The sequence below is a fragment of the Numida meleagris genome, chromosome Z, assembly GCF_002078875.1.
Source record: "Numida meleagris isolate 19003 breed g44 Domestic line chromosome Z, NumMel1.0, whole genome shotgun sequence".
Taxonomy (NCBI): Eukaryota; Metazoa; Chordata; class Aves; order Galliformes; family Numididae; genus Numida; species Numida meleagris.
The window spans coordinates 53,220,818-53,238,988 of NC_034438.1; the positions used below are offsets into that span (position 1 = coordinate 53,220,818).

Sequence of the window (18,171 nt, forward strand, 5' to 3'; positions counted from 1 at the left end):
CAGTTGCTAGAGATCATTTGGAGAAATCTCGCAGTGAAGGTGAGTAGCAAGGAGCAAATTGAGCCAGGTCATTGGAGATGGATGTCATTTTCAGTGAGCACTTGAAAACTTATCCTTCAATATGAAAATCTCCCCATCAAGTTGACTGTGAAAAGACGAATTTATTGTCTAGACAGTAAGACAAAAACCTCCTTGAACTCTGTCATTCTTATTCAATTGACAAAAGTAGACTACTGTTCTTAAAAAGTTTTGTTCTTGAAATTTTTAAGGTTTACTTGAAAATGTTAAGATTTGAATGTCTAAACTCTCTATTCGTTCTGGGTGTTTTTTTTTTTTAACCTGTGCTTTCATGGAAAGAGTGTCCATTGGTACTTATGAGGACAGGCAATAGTTCAAACATGGTAAAGTTGACACTAGTTTATGCTGGGGAAGCTTCAGAGGAAAACATAAAATAATAAGCCGTGACTTCTATCAGCTGTTTAGAAGGGGGCAGCAGTGAATTCTGTCTTGATGTATGTTTTTCCTCAATATTTTTGCCCTCAAGGTAGTAGCCTGTGTTTGTAAGTAGAGACCATTCTGCAGAAATATCAGTTCATATAGCAGAATTTTCTGCATAAAATCACTCTAAGAGGCCGCATGGAGGGAATTACTAGCTTTTCAAGAATGTAGTGTGCAATATCATATGGCAAAACTGAGTTGTGTAAGCAAGCGCGAGTGTTTTATTTACAGATTCTGATAGAAATAGATATTAATAAATAGATATTGGTGAAAACAGTGAAAGACGCTTCCTCTGTTTTTATCATAAAACCCTTATGCTTGAATTTCAGGCTAAAGTGTGATTGAAAGGAATTCTCCAGCGCTAATGGAGAAGAATTCATCTGTTTCTTACTGTCTACTGATATCCATAGAAAAGCAAAATTTTCCTTTTATCCTATTCCGGAAACTGTTTAGTGTTGTAGCCTTTGCACTGTGCCCCTCTTAGTGAATTATGCATTTGTGATATTACACATTGCAGCATTATGTGTATGTTGTGACACATGTAAAATCCAAAAGCCATGCTTTCGTGTGTTCCTTGTAGAGGGATCTTTTCAGTAAACAGATATTTTTTTAAAGCAGCTTACTGCACCACTGTTAAAGTGAGTAATAATCATGTGTTATACTCATGTTCAGTGGGCTGGTTTTCTTTTCTTTCAAAGAATATTTCTGTCTATTAGCATCTATGATTTGGAGAGATGATTGCTTAAGTAGAGGAAAATCTGCATACAAAGTAAGTTGGATGTGGTACAAAAGAGCACTGCTGGAAGCAGCATCATATGAAGTGATAACACTGTTGAAAACAGCTTAAGTATCTTGTGCTCTGAAGAAAAGTCCTAATTACCTGCAGTGCTTTTGAGAGGCTAGGCAGCAATCAACTGATATACAAATGCTTTTATAAATTTGGTAAATTTTCTAGTGCAGTAGATATTCCCCAGCTTTGGATATAGGTTGAAGAACTTCCTCAATTCAAAATGCTGAGTACAGACAAGTAATCTCAAAGTAACAGTGGTGCTCCAGTGAGTTTTCTGCTGTCTTGTTTAGTATAACTTCACAAAGAATTGATGGACTTTGTTATCATGGCTGCTCAGTTCTCTGCTATAAATTTCTGTATTTGCTTAGGTGATGTTTTTTTAAACATTGCTGTAAGAAATGACAGCATCTTTCCTTATGACATAGACAAAGGGAGCTCAAGAGCTCTGGGCATGATTGAATCATGATTTTAAAAGATTCAGCAGAGGGAGACTTGTTTGCAGCAAGAGCTGCGAGTGAGCTAGCGAAGCTTTGGGAGGAGTGGCTGGAAACCCTTTTATAAAAAAGTATTTCTAGAAATTCTAATGGAAAACTTTTGGTTACGGATGGTTAATTCCTTTGGTTCAATATGGAGAAAAGTGCTGCTGTTAATGTTGATTCTGAGCCTTAATAGGAATTCTGAGGGCAGAACTAAAATTATAACAACACACTTAGAATGATTCTGAGGTGATTTATGCATAAAGAAAGGGGTGATCATTCTAAATTTGCTTGATTGTTGATGCCAACCTTGTTGCTTTTCTGCCCATATGGCAGAAAATGTTTTTGCAGTATGCTACTAAGTATTGTGTAATATGAATTGAAATGCCCCTGAAGGAATTGGTGATGCTGTTCTCACTGTTGTTGTGTGTTGATGATTTAGGGTGGATTGCTTACCAGGTTCTGGACCCTGGGATCTTTCTGAGATTTGTATACTTTAAAATTAAAAACCAAGGAGATGTGTGGAAAACGGCTACGGCACTTACTTTAGATGTAATTCCCAGAGACCTTCTTTAAGTTTGTCTTGTAAAGGTGTAGGCAGCACAAAAATTTCATTAAGAAAGTGAGCACGTTTGCATGTGTTACTTTAATTGCAGTAGTAACTGAGAACATTTTTTCATTTGCTATTGAAGTACAGACATCCAGAGCTGGAGGTGATGCTGAAATCTTGTGATCCTTCCTCTGTTATGCCCTTATTATTGAAGATGGGGTATGTAGCATTACCCTGCCAGTCAGTCCAAGTAGGATTCTGCTTGTGCACAGTTCCTTATGCTTATAGGAGTAATTATTTACAGTTAAAATGGTAAATTGAGAATTTGGTATATTCATGGCACTGCGGTCTCGAAGCAGCTGAAGTTTGTGACCAACTATGATTAATAAAATGATGAGATACAGTCCTTAAGAAGGACCTGGTGGTCTTTTTTTTGGTTTGTTTTTTTGCTGGTGAGGCACAGATACCTGCTTTCTTAGTGTGCTGGGTATACATCTGCTAGTTGTGAGTCTCTGAGTATAGCCGGCTGGTGATTGGCAGAGTAGCCATCCAAAATATGCTAGGGTGCTTTTTGAACACCAGAGCTCAAATTGAAGCAGTTCAAGTAGGTCTGTGTGCTTTCAGCTCACAGGTTTTTTTCCCCAAATGATTTTGTTGTAATTGAGTGGAAAGTTAAGCAAATAAAGACCTCTTGCTAAGAGATAACATTTATTTAATGTAAAACTTTCCTCATCTCTGGTTGATCCAGTACGTATTGAATTAATTTCGTGCTTAGACTTACTTGTCTCTAAGGGCAGAGAGGCCATTCAAAAGCTATTTGGAAACTGTCTACTTCAAAACCAGATAAAACTCTGGATAAGACATTGCTTTTTCTGTCTCATACTTTTAGGTTTTGTTATCTGTGCTAGAACTGTACTTTTTTTTGAATGGGAGCAATTTGGAGTTACTGGTTTCACTAGCAATTAATTCTGTTCTTCCAGCTATATATTTGCAGATGCTGTGTCAGAGGAAAAGAAATATGCCATAATAATCTTCACCAGAGTCTGTAACAGAATATAAAAATAGCAGTTGGAATATGTCGGTAGAGAAATGTTGCTGTTTGTGATCTCTCTCCACTACTGTATGTTGTATCATGGTCTACTTAAAGAACTTGGTGCATTGTGAAGAAGACATTGTGCAGAAAATGGAATACAGGAGAGATGATGCATCAGGAACAAGATGTGTCTTTAAAGACTGTGCCGTAATATAATCGCTGATACAGTTGCTGATATGCTGCATATATGATTGCAGAGATGTTGCTTGAATTTCCAGACTCACAGTTTTTTTTGAGCTTTTGTCTGAAGATCTCATGCCATCTTGCCCCTAAAAAGAAAAAAAAAAAGGAAGGGTTCAGTGTAGAACCTTTTTATCTTTAGAGGATGCAGCTGTAAATCTAATAGTACTTTGCAGTAGGTGCATCTCTATAATTCCAGAAATTTGAATACTTGCTGTGAAACTCTAATCTTGCCTACCACACTGACTCTTAAGAGCCTTATTCTTACAAAAAAAGGAAGTTTTTCTTTCCTTACTGCTTCATTTTTTGCCTGAAATATGAGCCTTTCCTTACATTGTGTTGTCATACTCCTTTAAAACCAGCTGTTTTCAATGCGTTCTCCCTTTTAGTTCTGACAATAATGTCAAAATTCTGTGTTACAGAGAAGAGATTTGACTTAGTGTGCAGTAGAAGATGTTACCCTTTTAGGTAGTCTTGAAACTAGGGGCAGGGAACTCTTAGGAATTGTCTTGAACAAACAGCTAAGGGAAAGTGCCTGTAGGGGTGGAAGGAAGTTTGTAGAAATAAAAGTATGCTTTACAAGGAGTTGGCGTTCTTCTTTTCTCAGTCTGTATCTTGATCAGGTGGTAGAAAAATTGTTAAGGAAAGGCATTCACAAAACTATTAGCCAAGGACTGCTGTGGAAAGAGACTTGCAAAAACTGATAGTGTGTGGTAAATAAAATAATTGGGGAGTATGTTCTTGATAGAAAACGCTTAACTCTAGTGATGCTTTTTAACTGTTCTCACTGGATAGATAGGGCATATGTTGTTCATTCTCAGGCCTTCCATTTAGAAGGAGTATATTTACAATCTGTATATAGGAGTTGGAATCTGTAATACGTGAAGAAGTAAACATTTTTGTACACTTTCAAGCCATGCAAACAAACACTGCTCCAGCATCAGCTGATAAATTAGAGGAAGAACGTACGGAGAGGGAGAACTGATGAAATACACTCCAAGTCCAGCAGCTTCTTCCAAAGCATTACCTGCTCATGGCACACAAATGGACCTGTGCTGCGGAGGGGGTGCAGAGACTAAAGGAAAGTGAGTAGTAGGGGTGTTCTGCACTGTTTTATACAGGCCATACATAGATTGCAGAGGTAGTCATTTAAGTAACCTCAGCATGAGGTAGGAGCTTGATTGCTAAGGTATCTTCCTAGTTTCTGGAGCCTGTTTTTAACAAATACTCTACTTTTTGTATTTCAGAGATCCAGTGTACTTTGATGAAAACTGGTTAAACAGGATCAAAACAGAAGTAGGAGATAATTGGAGGTTAAAGGTATTTTACCTATTTTGCTTGTCAACAAATCTGTATTTCGGTTTTTAATACAATATCATGTTTTAATATTAACATTTTTCTAGGTCAAGATGTTGCTTCATCATGTTGTGAATTTAGGATGGTATTTATTGTACTTGTTTTTTACATTGATATAGCTCTGCACGGTTTAGTGAAGAAAACGCACTTTGAATTTGTAAGTTGGTATTGATAATTTAAAATAAAAATATTAAAATAAGCTTCTTGCTTAAATTAATGTTTGAAAAACACAAATATGAGTGAAAGATTTTTTTTTACTATTAAGTGTGAAAGTAACTTTTCATTAAAAAAAGCTCTGAGAAACAACTGGTAAAAATAACCAATAACCAATTTATTTAAATAAAAATGGCAAAATGTTATTTCTTTTTACTTTGCCAGCTTTGCACAGCAACTGAGTTTTAGGAGAGGAAGTGATACTTTTTTTGTGCTGTTTCTAGCCAGTGTGCTTTTTAACCACAGCCTATTTGCTAGGTCATTTGTATTACTTGGTATTCTAGTACTTTCTCTTGCAGTCAACAGAATTTACACTGGTGCAGCTTTGGAGTGTTTTGGTATAAAACTTGAAAAACATAGTTTTGCATGTGGATATTAGTCTTGTTTCTGACTGTATTTGTTCAGAGAATAATACATGTACATTGCTGAGTTGCCATTTCTAGCCTGATTTCCTTCTGATTTATTTTTTCCTGGTAGTTGAAGTTTGCCATAAACGTGTTCTTTTTTTTTTTTTTGGTTTTGTTTTTGTTTTTTTTTTTTCCCTGGCCTCTCAAAAGCCCTTCTAAACATCTGGGAAGGGGCTATAACCGTGAAATGTTCTAGTGCTTACAGGCTTATCAACACTGCTGGCTGAACAGAGGGGAGAGGCACAGATGAGTGCCACCTGAGGAAAGCATGAAGAGTATTGCTGCACATATGTTGTCAGCAAACTTGTCAGTGTGGTTCCGTCTGCCTGGCCAGTAATGTGCATGTTTGGACTCCAGAATGGTTTGTCTAACAGGGTTGCCAGCAAAAATATGGGAACAGTGACAAGGATATAGTGGTAGAGTAGTAGAATAAAAGACATAGTTCCTAAAAAACAACAACAAAACTACATTTGTTCTACACTTCTTAACAGCAATTAATTTAAATTAGTTTTTCAAAGAAGTGTGTGGAACTGCAAGTGAGCAGCTGATAACAAGGTTTAACTTTTCACTAACATAATTTTGTGGCTTTTTCTAAGGAATATTCAAGTCTTGACTGCTAAGTTTAGAGAAAAACAATCTGAGAACCGTTCACTATAACCGCGTTTCAGTTGATTTAAAATACTGCAGCTTTTCAAACTCTTGGAGGGAGCTTGAGGAAGATTTTTTTTTATCACCTACTGATGTGGCATGTTCTAAATCTTAGCAGATGTGGAAAAAAAACAAAAAGACCAGGCAACCTAGTAACTTCATTATGTGACTGAAATCCAGATAAACATCTCAAATTTCAGTTCATTGCTGATGTCATTCCTTCTTGCTTTTCATATTTATATGTAAATAAGAACCAAACAGTGATTATTTTTCTCATTTCAAACAAATGTATATTACAGCTTTTTGTATACTTTTTCATATTCCACTTTCCCAATCATGAATAATATTACATGCTATGAACAGTTTTTTAACTCCCAGTTTGTAACCATAAAAGTAATCCTATACTTCATCAGCTGTTCTTTTTTATATGTATGTAAACAGTAGTTTAATTCTTCAACTGTTCATGTGTCAGTCATTTTTAGCCTTGCTCACGGGAGCATTTTTAATTTGTACACTTCTGTTGGTTTGTCACTAGATTTTAAATGCAGGCAGCATGTTTTTGTGTGTCTCCTTAATGTATTTTCCCTTAATATTTTAAGAAGCGCGTGGAAAATGTTAACTGGGTTAACTCAACACCTTCCAAGTCGTGATAATGAGACAAAGTGTATTCTTCCTGCTAAGCATGGTCGCTCTCTGCTTCCAAAATTGTATGGTATAATAGTCACCTGTATTATGCTCTCAGTATTATGAAGCACATAAAGGAGCCAGTCTAGTAGAGGAAATAGGCTTAAAACAAATAAAATGTGCATGTAATTCTACTTTCTAGAACAGTGATTAGGTGGGTTCTATCAGCCTGCATAAGGCCCTCCTGTCCACTTTGGACAGAGGCATTAAGGAAATGATGTCTCTAACTCTTGAGTTGGATGTCCATCTATGGGAAATGTTAGACCTCTGGGGGTTTACAAAGTAGGAAGTAGTCAGCTGGCATTCTGTATATTACAGAAGCATCTTGTCCATTATTTGGGGTTAAAATTTCTGGGGCACAGCATACATCAGTGTACTTTTGCAGTTTATTTTTTCTTTTGCATAACAAAAACCCCTTCCTGGTCTAACTGCACTTTTATGTTGTGGTTTAAGAAAAAAAAAAAGTATGAGCAAAGACATATCTTTCCTGATATGTATCAGGAAAAGCTGAACACTTTAGCGTGGCTGGAGTTGAAACTGTATACACATTAATATTTCATACTGAGGAAGATAACATTTTGAAGACAAAACTGTTCAGTGAAACTGTGATATGGCATAGAAAATAAATCTGTTGCCAAAAATTTTGCAGGAATGAAAGTGCCTGCCAAGAAACAAGAATAGTTCAGTATCAAATAGTACAGAAATATCAATAATGAAACAGAAATTTTAACCAGTAACCAATTCGGTGTACAAGTGTCAGTTAGTGATTTTTTTTTTTTAATTACTGAATATATTATTGACTGAATTGGAGGGGAAACCACCCCGTTTCCATTCACTGTGGGCTATGCCTGCCTTGGAATAAGCAGGAAATACATTGTTGTGCATGGTTTCTGACTTTGTCTTCCAGTCTTTTGCTTTAAGCATTCAGACTGCAGCATCAGTTTAAAATACAGTTTTATCCATATTTCTAGCAGTGAGCTGCATTTGTTTGATTCCTGAATAGCACATTCAAATGGTTCACTAGATTTTCTGCAGTGAGTAAAGTTTGAATGCCTTGTATTTGATAGAATATTGCAAAATAGAATCATCAATGAAATTTGAGTGCAGGCTATTTAGTGCTCTAATCCAAGTCAACTAACCTGATGTACAAGGTTTATCTTTGACTCCCTGCAGTAGAAGAATTATGGTTGTGCTGAATTATTCCACAGTACAAGCTAGGTGAACTGGTGTAGTAATGGAAGCTAGTTTTCTGTGTACAGAGTCATCCTTCTGATACTTTCATGTTCTCTGTAAGAAAGGGAGCACTTCTTTTTGAGCAGCCTTTTGAGTTTTTAGTTTTGTGTTTCTATTTTTTTTTTCTGATAAAGATAGAATGTGCTGTCATGACTGTCATATGAGTGTGTTTCTGCAAGAAAGAAGTGGAGATTATAGACCTACTTACAAGCTTTTCATTCTATGAAAAAGATAATAAGCAACAGATGCATTTGTCTCTGTTCTCTTTTATTTTTTCTTTTCTTTTCCCCTTAACTCAAGGATGTCCCTGTATCTGTTCTTGGGATTTCTTTTTGCACAAAACAGGCTGGAGGAGGATAACCTGCGAAGCTAATGATACAGTCTCTCTCTGGGCCCCGCTTATAGTAGAGAAGGGACAGAATGCAATGTAAAGCGGAAACTTAATTTGGTGGAAACTATACATACACTTTTTTTTTATATGCAGCCGGGGATATTAGTCAGATATCTGAAGCTGAATGATTAAGAATTCTCTTACCATTGTAAGTCAGCCATAGCAACACTTCCAGAGGTTATAAGGTTGATAATTATAACGTATATGAAGGGAAATTCTTCTGTACATAATTATCCAGGAGACATATTGTAGAACAGTATTTCAGAACACTGGAGTTCCCATTTAAACACCTTGTACAGAAATGTACAAGGATAAATTAATTTACATGGAGTCTTCACTGCAAACAGAATTTCAGACATGCATGTGGTAAAAGGATAAATGCAAAATTAGGAACAAGCTGTCAAAATAGGGTGAACAGGAGGTTAAATATGACTCTTTTTTGTCAGTAATCACAAGCCTAAGAGCATTTCCACTGTCCATTACGGTAGGCTTTTCTTTTTTTGTCACTACACTCCTAAAGAGAGAAGTCTAGGCAGATTATCCTTACAGACCTTCAATTTGGAATCAGTGTGTAAGTTGTAGATAAGTAAAAAGTAGTAATTTCATATGACAGGTGAGAAGAAAACTATTCCCACCATTACCCAACCTTAAGCCTTGAAGTGTCAGATTATGTGTTTTCTTTAATAACCTTGAGGGGAAATCATCCACTTTCTTTCTAGTCAATTTATCAGGTTAATACTGCAGAGTAAGGGTCAGTCTCACCTAGTGTGTGCTAACTATGTAGTGCTATACAACAGCCAACATGGCTGTAACTAACTGGTCAGTGATCATTTAACAAGGAATATCAACACAAATCTGCAGTGTGTATTAGTGAAAGCGAGAAGTTCGAACAATGAAAGACAGTATTCAAGTTGGCTTTGTGAATGGGTTATACCAGAGTGGGTATCCTCTTCTTGATGATAAAATGTATTTTACATTTCAGTATAGAATGGTGCTTATGGGAAAGATGGAGAAAGTCTTTTTACCAGCACCTGTACGGGCAGGACAAAAGGCAATAGTTTTTTAACTAAAAGAGGATAGATTTAGATTGGATATAAGGAAGAAATTATTTACTGTGAGAGTGGTAAGGCAGTGGCACGAGCTGTCCAGAGAAGCTGTGGATGCCCCATCCCTGGAGGTGTTCAAGGCTGGGTTGGATGGGGCCCTCGGCAGCTTCATCTGCTGAGTGGCAGTCCTGCTCATGGAACAAGGATGGGAACTGGATGATCTTTAAGGTCCATTCCAACCAAAGTCATTCTATGATTCTCTAATTCAGTGAATATGAATTGTGGATTTAAAGGAGGAAATTGTGGTTGGAAAAGAGATTGAAAATGAATATGGATTCATCTAGAAATAATAAAGGCAGTTGTAACTCACAATTTGAAGTGGAATAAAGTGTAATTGTCACTATTTATTCAGTAAGTTTCATGTCTTTTCCAAGTGGGTATGGGTGCAAAGAATGGATCTGAAAGGAGCTGACAGGGTAGTGTTGGGGCTATTTATAGGAAGGAAGCCAGGTTGCTGATGGAACCAAATACGGATCCCATGTGCTTGTGAGCTGATCTCCAAAGGATTGTAAAGCACTTTATAGTTATGATCCATATTGGAAATAGCATCTGTTGTGTTCTGTCACTGCATGATTTAATGGTCATTGTTAACGAGTTGTAGTTATTTTTCTTTGTCCTTAAGAAAAAAGAGGGGGAAAAAAAACTTAAGAACCATCACTTGCTAGAATTCTGGAATTAATCGTCTTTAACAGTTTCCTTTGCTTTTCTCTGTTACATCTGTTGTTTGTTTTCACTCATCTCTGTTTGAAGTCTTCCTTGTTAGAGTTTATGCTATGGCCTAGCAAGTGTTAAAGGATTGTCTGAGTTGAATCTCAAAACAGAAGGCATTTGTGGTAGTTTGCTGTGTTTCTCTGCCACTGGCAGTAGGACCATGTAAATGTATTCACTGCAGACAAGTAAAATGAATTCAAAAGAGAGAACTCCTGTAGCAGTACTGAAGATCACTGTGAAGTTCAAGCCAGTCTATAAAGAAGCTCCTCTAGCTTGATAATTGTCTGATTGTCTGCCTGATACAAAGATGATGTACTTAACTCCTGAAAGCAAGTTATCTTGATACTGTTGATTGACAGTGGAGTAAAGTGGGACCTCAAAGGCAATATTTTTTTTCAGTTTATTGCTGTTTTCTTTTTCTGAAGATGCTGTCATGTACAGTAGTATTCATGACAGGTTTTGATCAATACTGATTTTGTTCCAGCATCACAGCATTAAGCTCTATGAAAGTTATATGGAGGAAGATAACTCTTTGTGTTTAAGACATTTTAATTCAAACAGTGCTGTCAGGAAAAGGGGAAAGCAAGTATTTTCTGGGCTGGGACGTTCCATTTTGTTTCTCATTTCTGGGATTATGTTCAAGTTCAAGGTTCCTCCCAATGTTCTCTTCGGTAAACTGGACTTAAATTCCACAACGTGGCCCTTGGGTTTCTGTGGCACTTTCTGCAGCAGACTCAGGTAAACTGCAAACTGGAAGACTTTAATGAATCAAGTTTGAAAATTACTATTCCAATCAGTGCGGTATTTGTTATGGTGATTTGACATAAAAATTAAGTGATTTTTATTTCTTTAAAATCTTAAATCTGTTGTAGACTTCAGTTGTAATTGTTCATAGCCCCGGGGATATGGAGGTGATTTCTTTGGTGCTAATGGACGTTTTGCGTTAACATGTGTAGCCTATTTCTTTCTTGAGTTTTTTGTAGAAAAGAACATACATTTTGTTTCAATCATTTCATTTCGTCTAACTTTTGAATGTTGAAGTGTTGAGTTTGTCCCTGGATTTCAGTATCATGCCTCCAAACTGTGTTCTGTAGTGTTTTCTCAGATCTTTTGGAAGGTAGAGTCAATCCACTGCCAGAAGTTCCTTATTGGATATTTCCAGAATGTATTCAAGAATATTGAAGTAATTGCTGGCTTTAAAGACAGTTGAGGTTTGATAGTTCTGTTTTCATTTTTCTCACTCCATTATAATCTCACAGTTTGGCACTGTGGGTACTGTTGTCAGCAACAGTAGTTTGTGAATCCTAATATGCTACTCATGTCTAAGATAAGATGAATAGAATTGGGATGTGATTATTCAGTTTTCTAACCACCCTCTCATTTTTGCTCAGTCTTTACAGAACCTGGTTGTATACTTCATCACTGGAAATACTTCCATCACTGGAAATTATACACTGCTTCTATTACCTGTTTCTTGCCTATATTCTTGGACATTGTTGGAATCTATAGCTATTACTTTCAAAAAATATATATATTTTTTGAACATCACCTATGAGGTCAATTGGCAGTTTTTACGGCTTTCTTCACAGTCTCTGATACTCGATCGAACTGAGCTGTTGACAAAAAGAGAGCTGAAACCCTTAAGTACTGGAGAAGTGTAACATAGATTCTGTACAGCAAGAGATATTTAACTGATGCCACTGGTTTTGCAAGTGGAACAGAAGCAGTCTTTGTGCAACACTGAAGGCAGTACTGAGAAATGTGAATTTTGCCTTGATCGCTGTAGGACAGACATTTGATTGTAAGGAACTGGGTTAAAGGGAGAAACAAACACAAATGAAAGAACTAGGAGGAATAATTAATGAGAACATTATTAAGTTTTAAATAAAGAATGGTATTGAGCAGTAAGTGATCTTGGTTTCGGAGATTTACCTCTACAGAAAGTACATCACTGGAATACTTTAAGAAAAGAAAGAGGAATCTTTCAATTAAAGTATACATGCTCTGATAACCAAGTATTCCAAAGAAGATTCATGCTTTAGAATCTAATCTAGAGACCATCTAAGACTATGTGTTGCTTTCATAAACATAAATGTGTTATGTGTATTCATAAAGATATGTGATCAGATCTGGCAGTCTGATCACAAGGGAATACTGCATAATTTCCTTAATTCTATCTTAAGATGTTTAAACAGATTTTTATTGTGCAAAGAGGTATGTTTGTACAATTCTTTTGTATGATTCTTTTGTGATCGCCTGTTTTATGATTGTGTCTCTGTGATTTATTATCTGCATTTATTGCATTTTCTTCTCCTTGACAAATAGGTAAGCAACCTGAAGAAAATTTTAAAAGGGATATTGGATTACAACCATGAGGTAAGAACAGTTCAGTGTAATGTTTGTTTTTCTTGTTAGATATTTTACTCAATTTGGTTAAACTATATTCTGTGGATGCATTGAGTTCTGACTTTATCTTTCACAAGGTGTTATGTACATTGTTTTTCATTGCCTCTCCTGAGGTGTATGCCTGCTTTATCAAAAACCTTAAGAGCTTTCAGAGCAATCTGACTTGGAAATCTTGTCATAAAACAGTGGATGTCTTTGACTCTTCCGATGATGGTCTTAAACAGTACCTCTGATATTACCTCTGTTCCAGTTAGAGACTGCCTCTTGCCTTTTTTTTCTCCTTGAGGAGAGAAAGGAAAGAACATTTCTAGCATCAACTTGCATTACAATTTTTAATGAAATATTTTAATCCTGAGATAGTGGAGTCAGCCCATTGTGTTTTCTGTTAGCAAAGTCAGATTCAATTGCTCTTGAGAAGAAACAGTAAAGTATTTTTCAGTGGTGACTCCTCAGTTGAAATTTGCTTTTAGCTTCAGTGATATTTTGAAGCAAATTGTTCAATACGGACTGCAACATAAAATCCCTAATTTATACGTTCAAAAAAAAAAAAAATCCACTGTTAGCTTCTTGTGAATACTCGGTTTGGAAGGTATTAGTAAAAAAACATAAGTCTTTAAAAATTAACAGATTTTGAGAAAGAAAAGTTAGACTGATAAGTTCAGGTTCTAAATTAATTTTGAAACATTCATTGTGTGATGAGTTGACCTTGGCTGGCTGCCAGGTGCTCACCAAGCTGCTCTTACTTCCCCTACCTGGAAGAACAAGGGGAGAAAATACTATGAAAAAATCTCATGGGTTGAGATAAGGAGGAGATCACTCGGCAATTACCATCACAGTCAAACAGGCTCAGTTTGGCTAAAATTAATGTGATTTGCTGCCAGTTAATAGCAGTGTAGAACAGTGAGAACTAAGAGGAAACCAGAAGCAATTTCCTCCTGTCTCCTTGCTTCCTGGGCTCTACTTCCATCTCAGTTCTATGTTCTTCTGCCCTAACAGGCATAGAGGCGTAGGAGGTAGAACTGTGGTCAGTCTGTGATGCTTTGACCTGCCTCTTGCGTCTTGCTACTCACACTTCTCATCTGCTTCAGCCTGGGGTGCCTCCCACAGCACGCAGTCTAACAAACTGCTCCTGCGTGGACTTCCTGTGAGCTGCCATTCTTGAAAATCTGCTGCAGCGTGGGTCCATGCCACAGTGTGCAGGTCTCAGGAAGCAAAGTGCTCACAACAGGCCGTTTTAGAAAGAAAGAAAGAAAGTTCTGTGTTACAGAAAATTGATGTTACTATGACAAAGTGATGTCACCTTCTTTTTGGGTAATCGGAAGATATGATGATGAAGTTCTTGGTGTGAAAACTTCACTGCTTTGATACGTCACCAGGTTTTGACCAATTTAGATTAAGTTCTCGAAGGTAATGCACATTAGTAGGTTTGACTGGATTTTTGTTCAGTTTCTTTTTTTCTGCTGATGCAATATTTGTAGTGATACTGGAGACGATCTGTATTTTACAATAACCTATTTATCTTTTCATTAGCCTGATTTCATCCTCCTGTCAGGCACCTGCTCCACAGTATAGATGTGAATATATATGAATTTTGCCTGATGTAACTAAAAGATGTGGCAACACAATCTGTAAATTTTTATTGTTTCAAAAAAAAAATTCCTAGCACATCAAGCAGGACAGTCTTTCAGTAGCTATTATACATTGCTCTCTTTATCCCTTATTGCATGGAAGAGCAAGAAGCCAAGGGTACTCATGGCTTGCATGCTTTGTGGTGCCACAGTAATTTTGCTGCAGAACTCTACTGGTGGCGTATTGAAGCTTTCACTCTTTTTTAAAAAGTCTTTTATTCTTTTTTATTCTGTTTTTCTTCTTATTCTCTTTCAAAATTCTTATTTTCCCCTCTTAAGTTATTTAAGACTTCTTTGTTATTATTTCATTGTTATTGCAGTATAACTTATCTCCTGTTTATTGCAAAATCTTCTGTTTTTATGCTTACTTCCTATGTTTCATTACAGTGTTTGCTGATATGCTTCTTCCCTGCAGCATTTCTCAATAGCAACTATATTGTCATTAAGCATAAAGTAGTTATATTGTTATTAATTTAAATTTGACATTACATTTGAAAGAAATTCAGGAAATACAGATGAACTTGTGAACACGTATCAGGCTTGAATCATTCAAAGAATATTGCGGTTTACTGTGTTATTGCAGTCCATATACAATGGTAATATTTTTGTGTTTGATGCATTCATAAATTCTAGTTTTCTTACTAGAATGACCTAAAGGAAGTACTTGAATACAATTCATACATTCTTTCCAGTATGCAGAGATTTTAGTTGTGTTGGTGCTCATTCTTTGAGAAAGCTGTTAAGAATAATAACTAAAAAAAGAAAAAAGAAAAATTTAAAAGAAGACCAGAAAAAACATAGAAAACAAGAACAAACCAAGCCACAACAAATCCACAAGGCCTAGCCCTGGGAAACTTTTTAATGGCTGGATTTCTTTGTATTCTTCATATACATCTGTTAGGAATTCTTTTTTTTAATAAATACCTTTACTTGCTTTTCTGTTTTTCTTGACTGTTAAAATCAAAAAGCATTCAGCAAACAAGTGACTGATTCCCTCCATAGTCATTGTTTCTTTATTGTACCCTGCTTAAGAAATGACAGTTTCTTTTTATCTGCAATTAATGTGTCAGAGATGCATTTAATTCCACATCTCATATTCATATTTTCAGCTCCCTGAAAGCTCTTTGAAATCCAGCAGAATTATTTAATTCCTTCTACTGACAATCATTAATGTAAATCCTTCTTAATTATAAATCAGATTACATTAATTATAAGTCACATGTTTTCTTTCTTATGTTTTTCAGGGTGTTTTTTATTTTATTTTATTATTTCTGTGTGTGGGTTGTTTAATTATATGTTGTACTACTACCTCAAATTCTCTTCCATTAAACTAGCTTTTTAAGCTCTAGGACTTGCTAAATGAGGTTGAATTTTCTGGAAGTGTGGGACTGAGTGATCAGGTGTTTTACAGTCTCGTATTTGTCATCCATCATTGCTAGATACATGTTTTGTATAAGTAAAACATTTTAATTTCAGCTTTCCAGTGAGATGAAATGTGAGACTTGTATAAAGTGTTTTATGCCAGCTAAAAAACTAGATGCTGTGGTGGATCATCTTTTGATCCTGTCTTTGTTGCTATCTTATCCAGAATAAACAAATCTTACTGTTTATAATGAATAGTTTCTTAATAGTTGGGACAGGTTTGTGTTCTGCCAAATATTAGTAGTACCAAAGATTGTGGATGGTTTAATACTCAAAGGTCTGTTATGTAAGCTGGCATTACTCAATTTAGTTTGTTGTAAAGGTGGATTGAAAACTATACTAAAATGAAAAGTGAGCACTTCCTGTTGATTCTGAATCATCTTTGTACATTGAAGTTTGTGCGTATGTATGTCTATTGATACAGATGTGTGTACTGGGTCTTTATACAGATTCTAGGGCAACAGATAAATGACTTCACCCTTCCTGATGTTAACCTGATTGGAGAGCATGCTGATGCTGCGGAGCTTGGAAGAATGCTTCAGCTTATTCTGGGATGTGCTGTGAATTGTGAACAGAAGCAAGGTACAAAATTCTGAAAATGTTCACTCCCAGATACTGAATGAAAATCCAACTCATTGTGTAATCACTTAGGGGAAAAAGCTGCCGTGAGAAACAAATTAATATTGATTTCCAAAAAGATAACATAATTTTGTTTTTCAGATAACTTCTGTCTTGTTATGAGTTTCGCTGGCTTTGCATTCTCAAACTGTGGGGCTGGTTTTGCTCCCCACATACATATTTTCAAGTTTTGGTTTTTGAGCTGAAAAGGAATTCCAAAACCGAAAAGTCTTCATCTCTCTCTGAAAGACAGTTTTGATTATCTTGTCTTTTGTGTTACTAACTGTCTATCTGACCTGCACAGTTAAAATAGGGACCCATTCACTTTACTGCAGATGCTGCAGAGGATGTGGTGGACAGTGCAGACACTAGTTATCACCCCAAGTCTCTTGCTCTAAACTTGCCACATCTTTGTTGTCCAGTTACCTTAAATTACACTTAATTAAAGCCAGCTTAAGATGACAAAGAAACTACAGTTTATTCCTAACACTTAAAGTGGGAAGCACAGAAATATGTGTTTAAAATAGGTGGATAAATAAGATTATGTTTAAGTATTTACATTAAAGTTGCAGCAAATATCTGTCTCTTTGTGATTTAAGTCTCTGCAGTTTCCTTTCTGGCAAAATGGCAGGTAGGCTTTCAGACCTCCTTGTCTTCTTGCATGGTGGTGCATCTCAGCTTTCTTAACTAATTTACCTGTTCCAGTTTTCTCAGGTGTCTAAATCACTTTACTCTCTAATCTGAAATTGTTTTTATTGTTCCTTTGATGAAGAGTCAGTCTGGCTTTCCTATTAATTAAAGTAGAGGTAATTTTCTTCAACAAATACGTGAATAACTCTGTTGCACTGGGCTGTCTGTCCTCTCTGACTTATGTGAGGATTCTCTTTCTTCCTTTTGGTGATTATTTGGCACCCTCAAGTGAGAAGTATGTTTTATTACTGAATTCTGCTGCTCTGTTAGACTGAACATTAGAGACATAGTATATGAAAATACCTGAGCAGTCTAGTTATATGTATTTACTGTGAGATTTGGCTTTACATAATTAATCACTTTAAGATACTGATCCCCAGTATCTCTCACTTCAGCAGATCATTAAAGAATGTAGGTGTTGTATATAGATGATCTTATCTGATTGGAAACAGTATCATACTGGGCAAGTCATACATTTCTTGACTTGGTCTAAACACCAGATGTCATTCTGCCACTGCCTCATCTTGCAAAAGTGCTTATCACGTAGCTCACATGAACTTACAGGGGATGGAGGAAAAAGTGGGGGGAATTTATTTGTGATATAACACAAATAAAAACACAAACTAAAAACAGATATGAAAATGACTTGAAATAAGGGTGTAGAACGGACACTAATCTTAATTTGAAGAAAAGGGCTGTCTCTCTTCACATTGGTTACTTTTATAGCCTGAATCGTGTGAAATATAAGAAGGAAAAATATGGATGGTAATTACATAGTTCATTTCATTGATGCAGTGTTTCAGTGAGCCTGGGCTTGTCTGACCGGATTTCCTTATAAAGTTTCATTTAATTTTTTGGAGTAAGACTTGAACAGTGATTATGCATTTCAGTGTAATCTCTGTCATCTAGTCATGTCGTAGGAAGAATGCAACTTCCAACCTCATGTTTTGTATATAACATTCCAGAATGCTCTTTTTTTCAGAGTACATCCAGACCATAATGATGATGGAAGAATCTGTTCAACATGTTGTTATGACAGCAATTCAGGAGGTATGCTGGGAGTGCCCACAG

At 36.2% G+C, this 18,171-nt stretch overlaps 1 protein-coding gene across 11 annotated transcripts in view; it reads left to right on the forward strand.

Moving 5' to 3' along the window:
- HOOK3 (hook microtubule tethering protein 3) overlaps positions 1 to 18,171 on the forward strand; it is an 84,206-nt gene that overhangs the window by 17,156 nt on the left and 48,879 nt on the right. For 7 of the 11 annotated variants that reach the window (XM_021380936.1, XM_021380938.1, XM_021380941.1 and 4 more), the window contains exons 3-6: positions 4,835 to 4,907; positions 12,662 to 12,712; positions 16,242 to 16,374; positions 18,083 to 18,150. In XM_021380936.1, the coding sequence (XP_021236611.1) occupies positions 4,835 to 4,907; positions 12,662 to 12,712; positions 16,242 to 16,374; positions 18,083 to 18,150 (325 nt within the window). The other 4 variants (XM_021380945.1, XM_021380942.1, XM_021380943.1 and 1 more) reach the window with 4 other exon arrangements.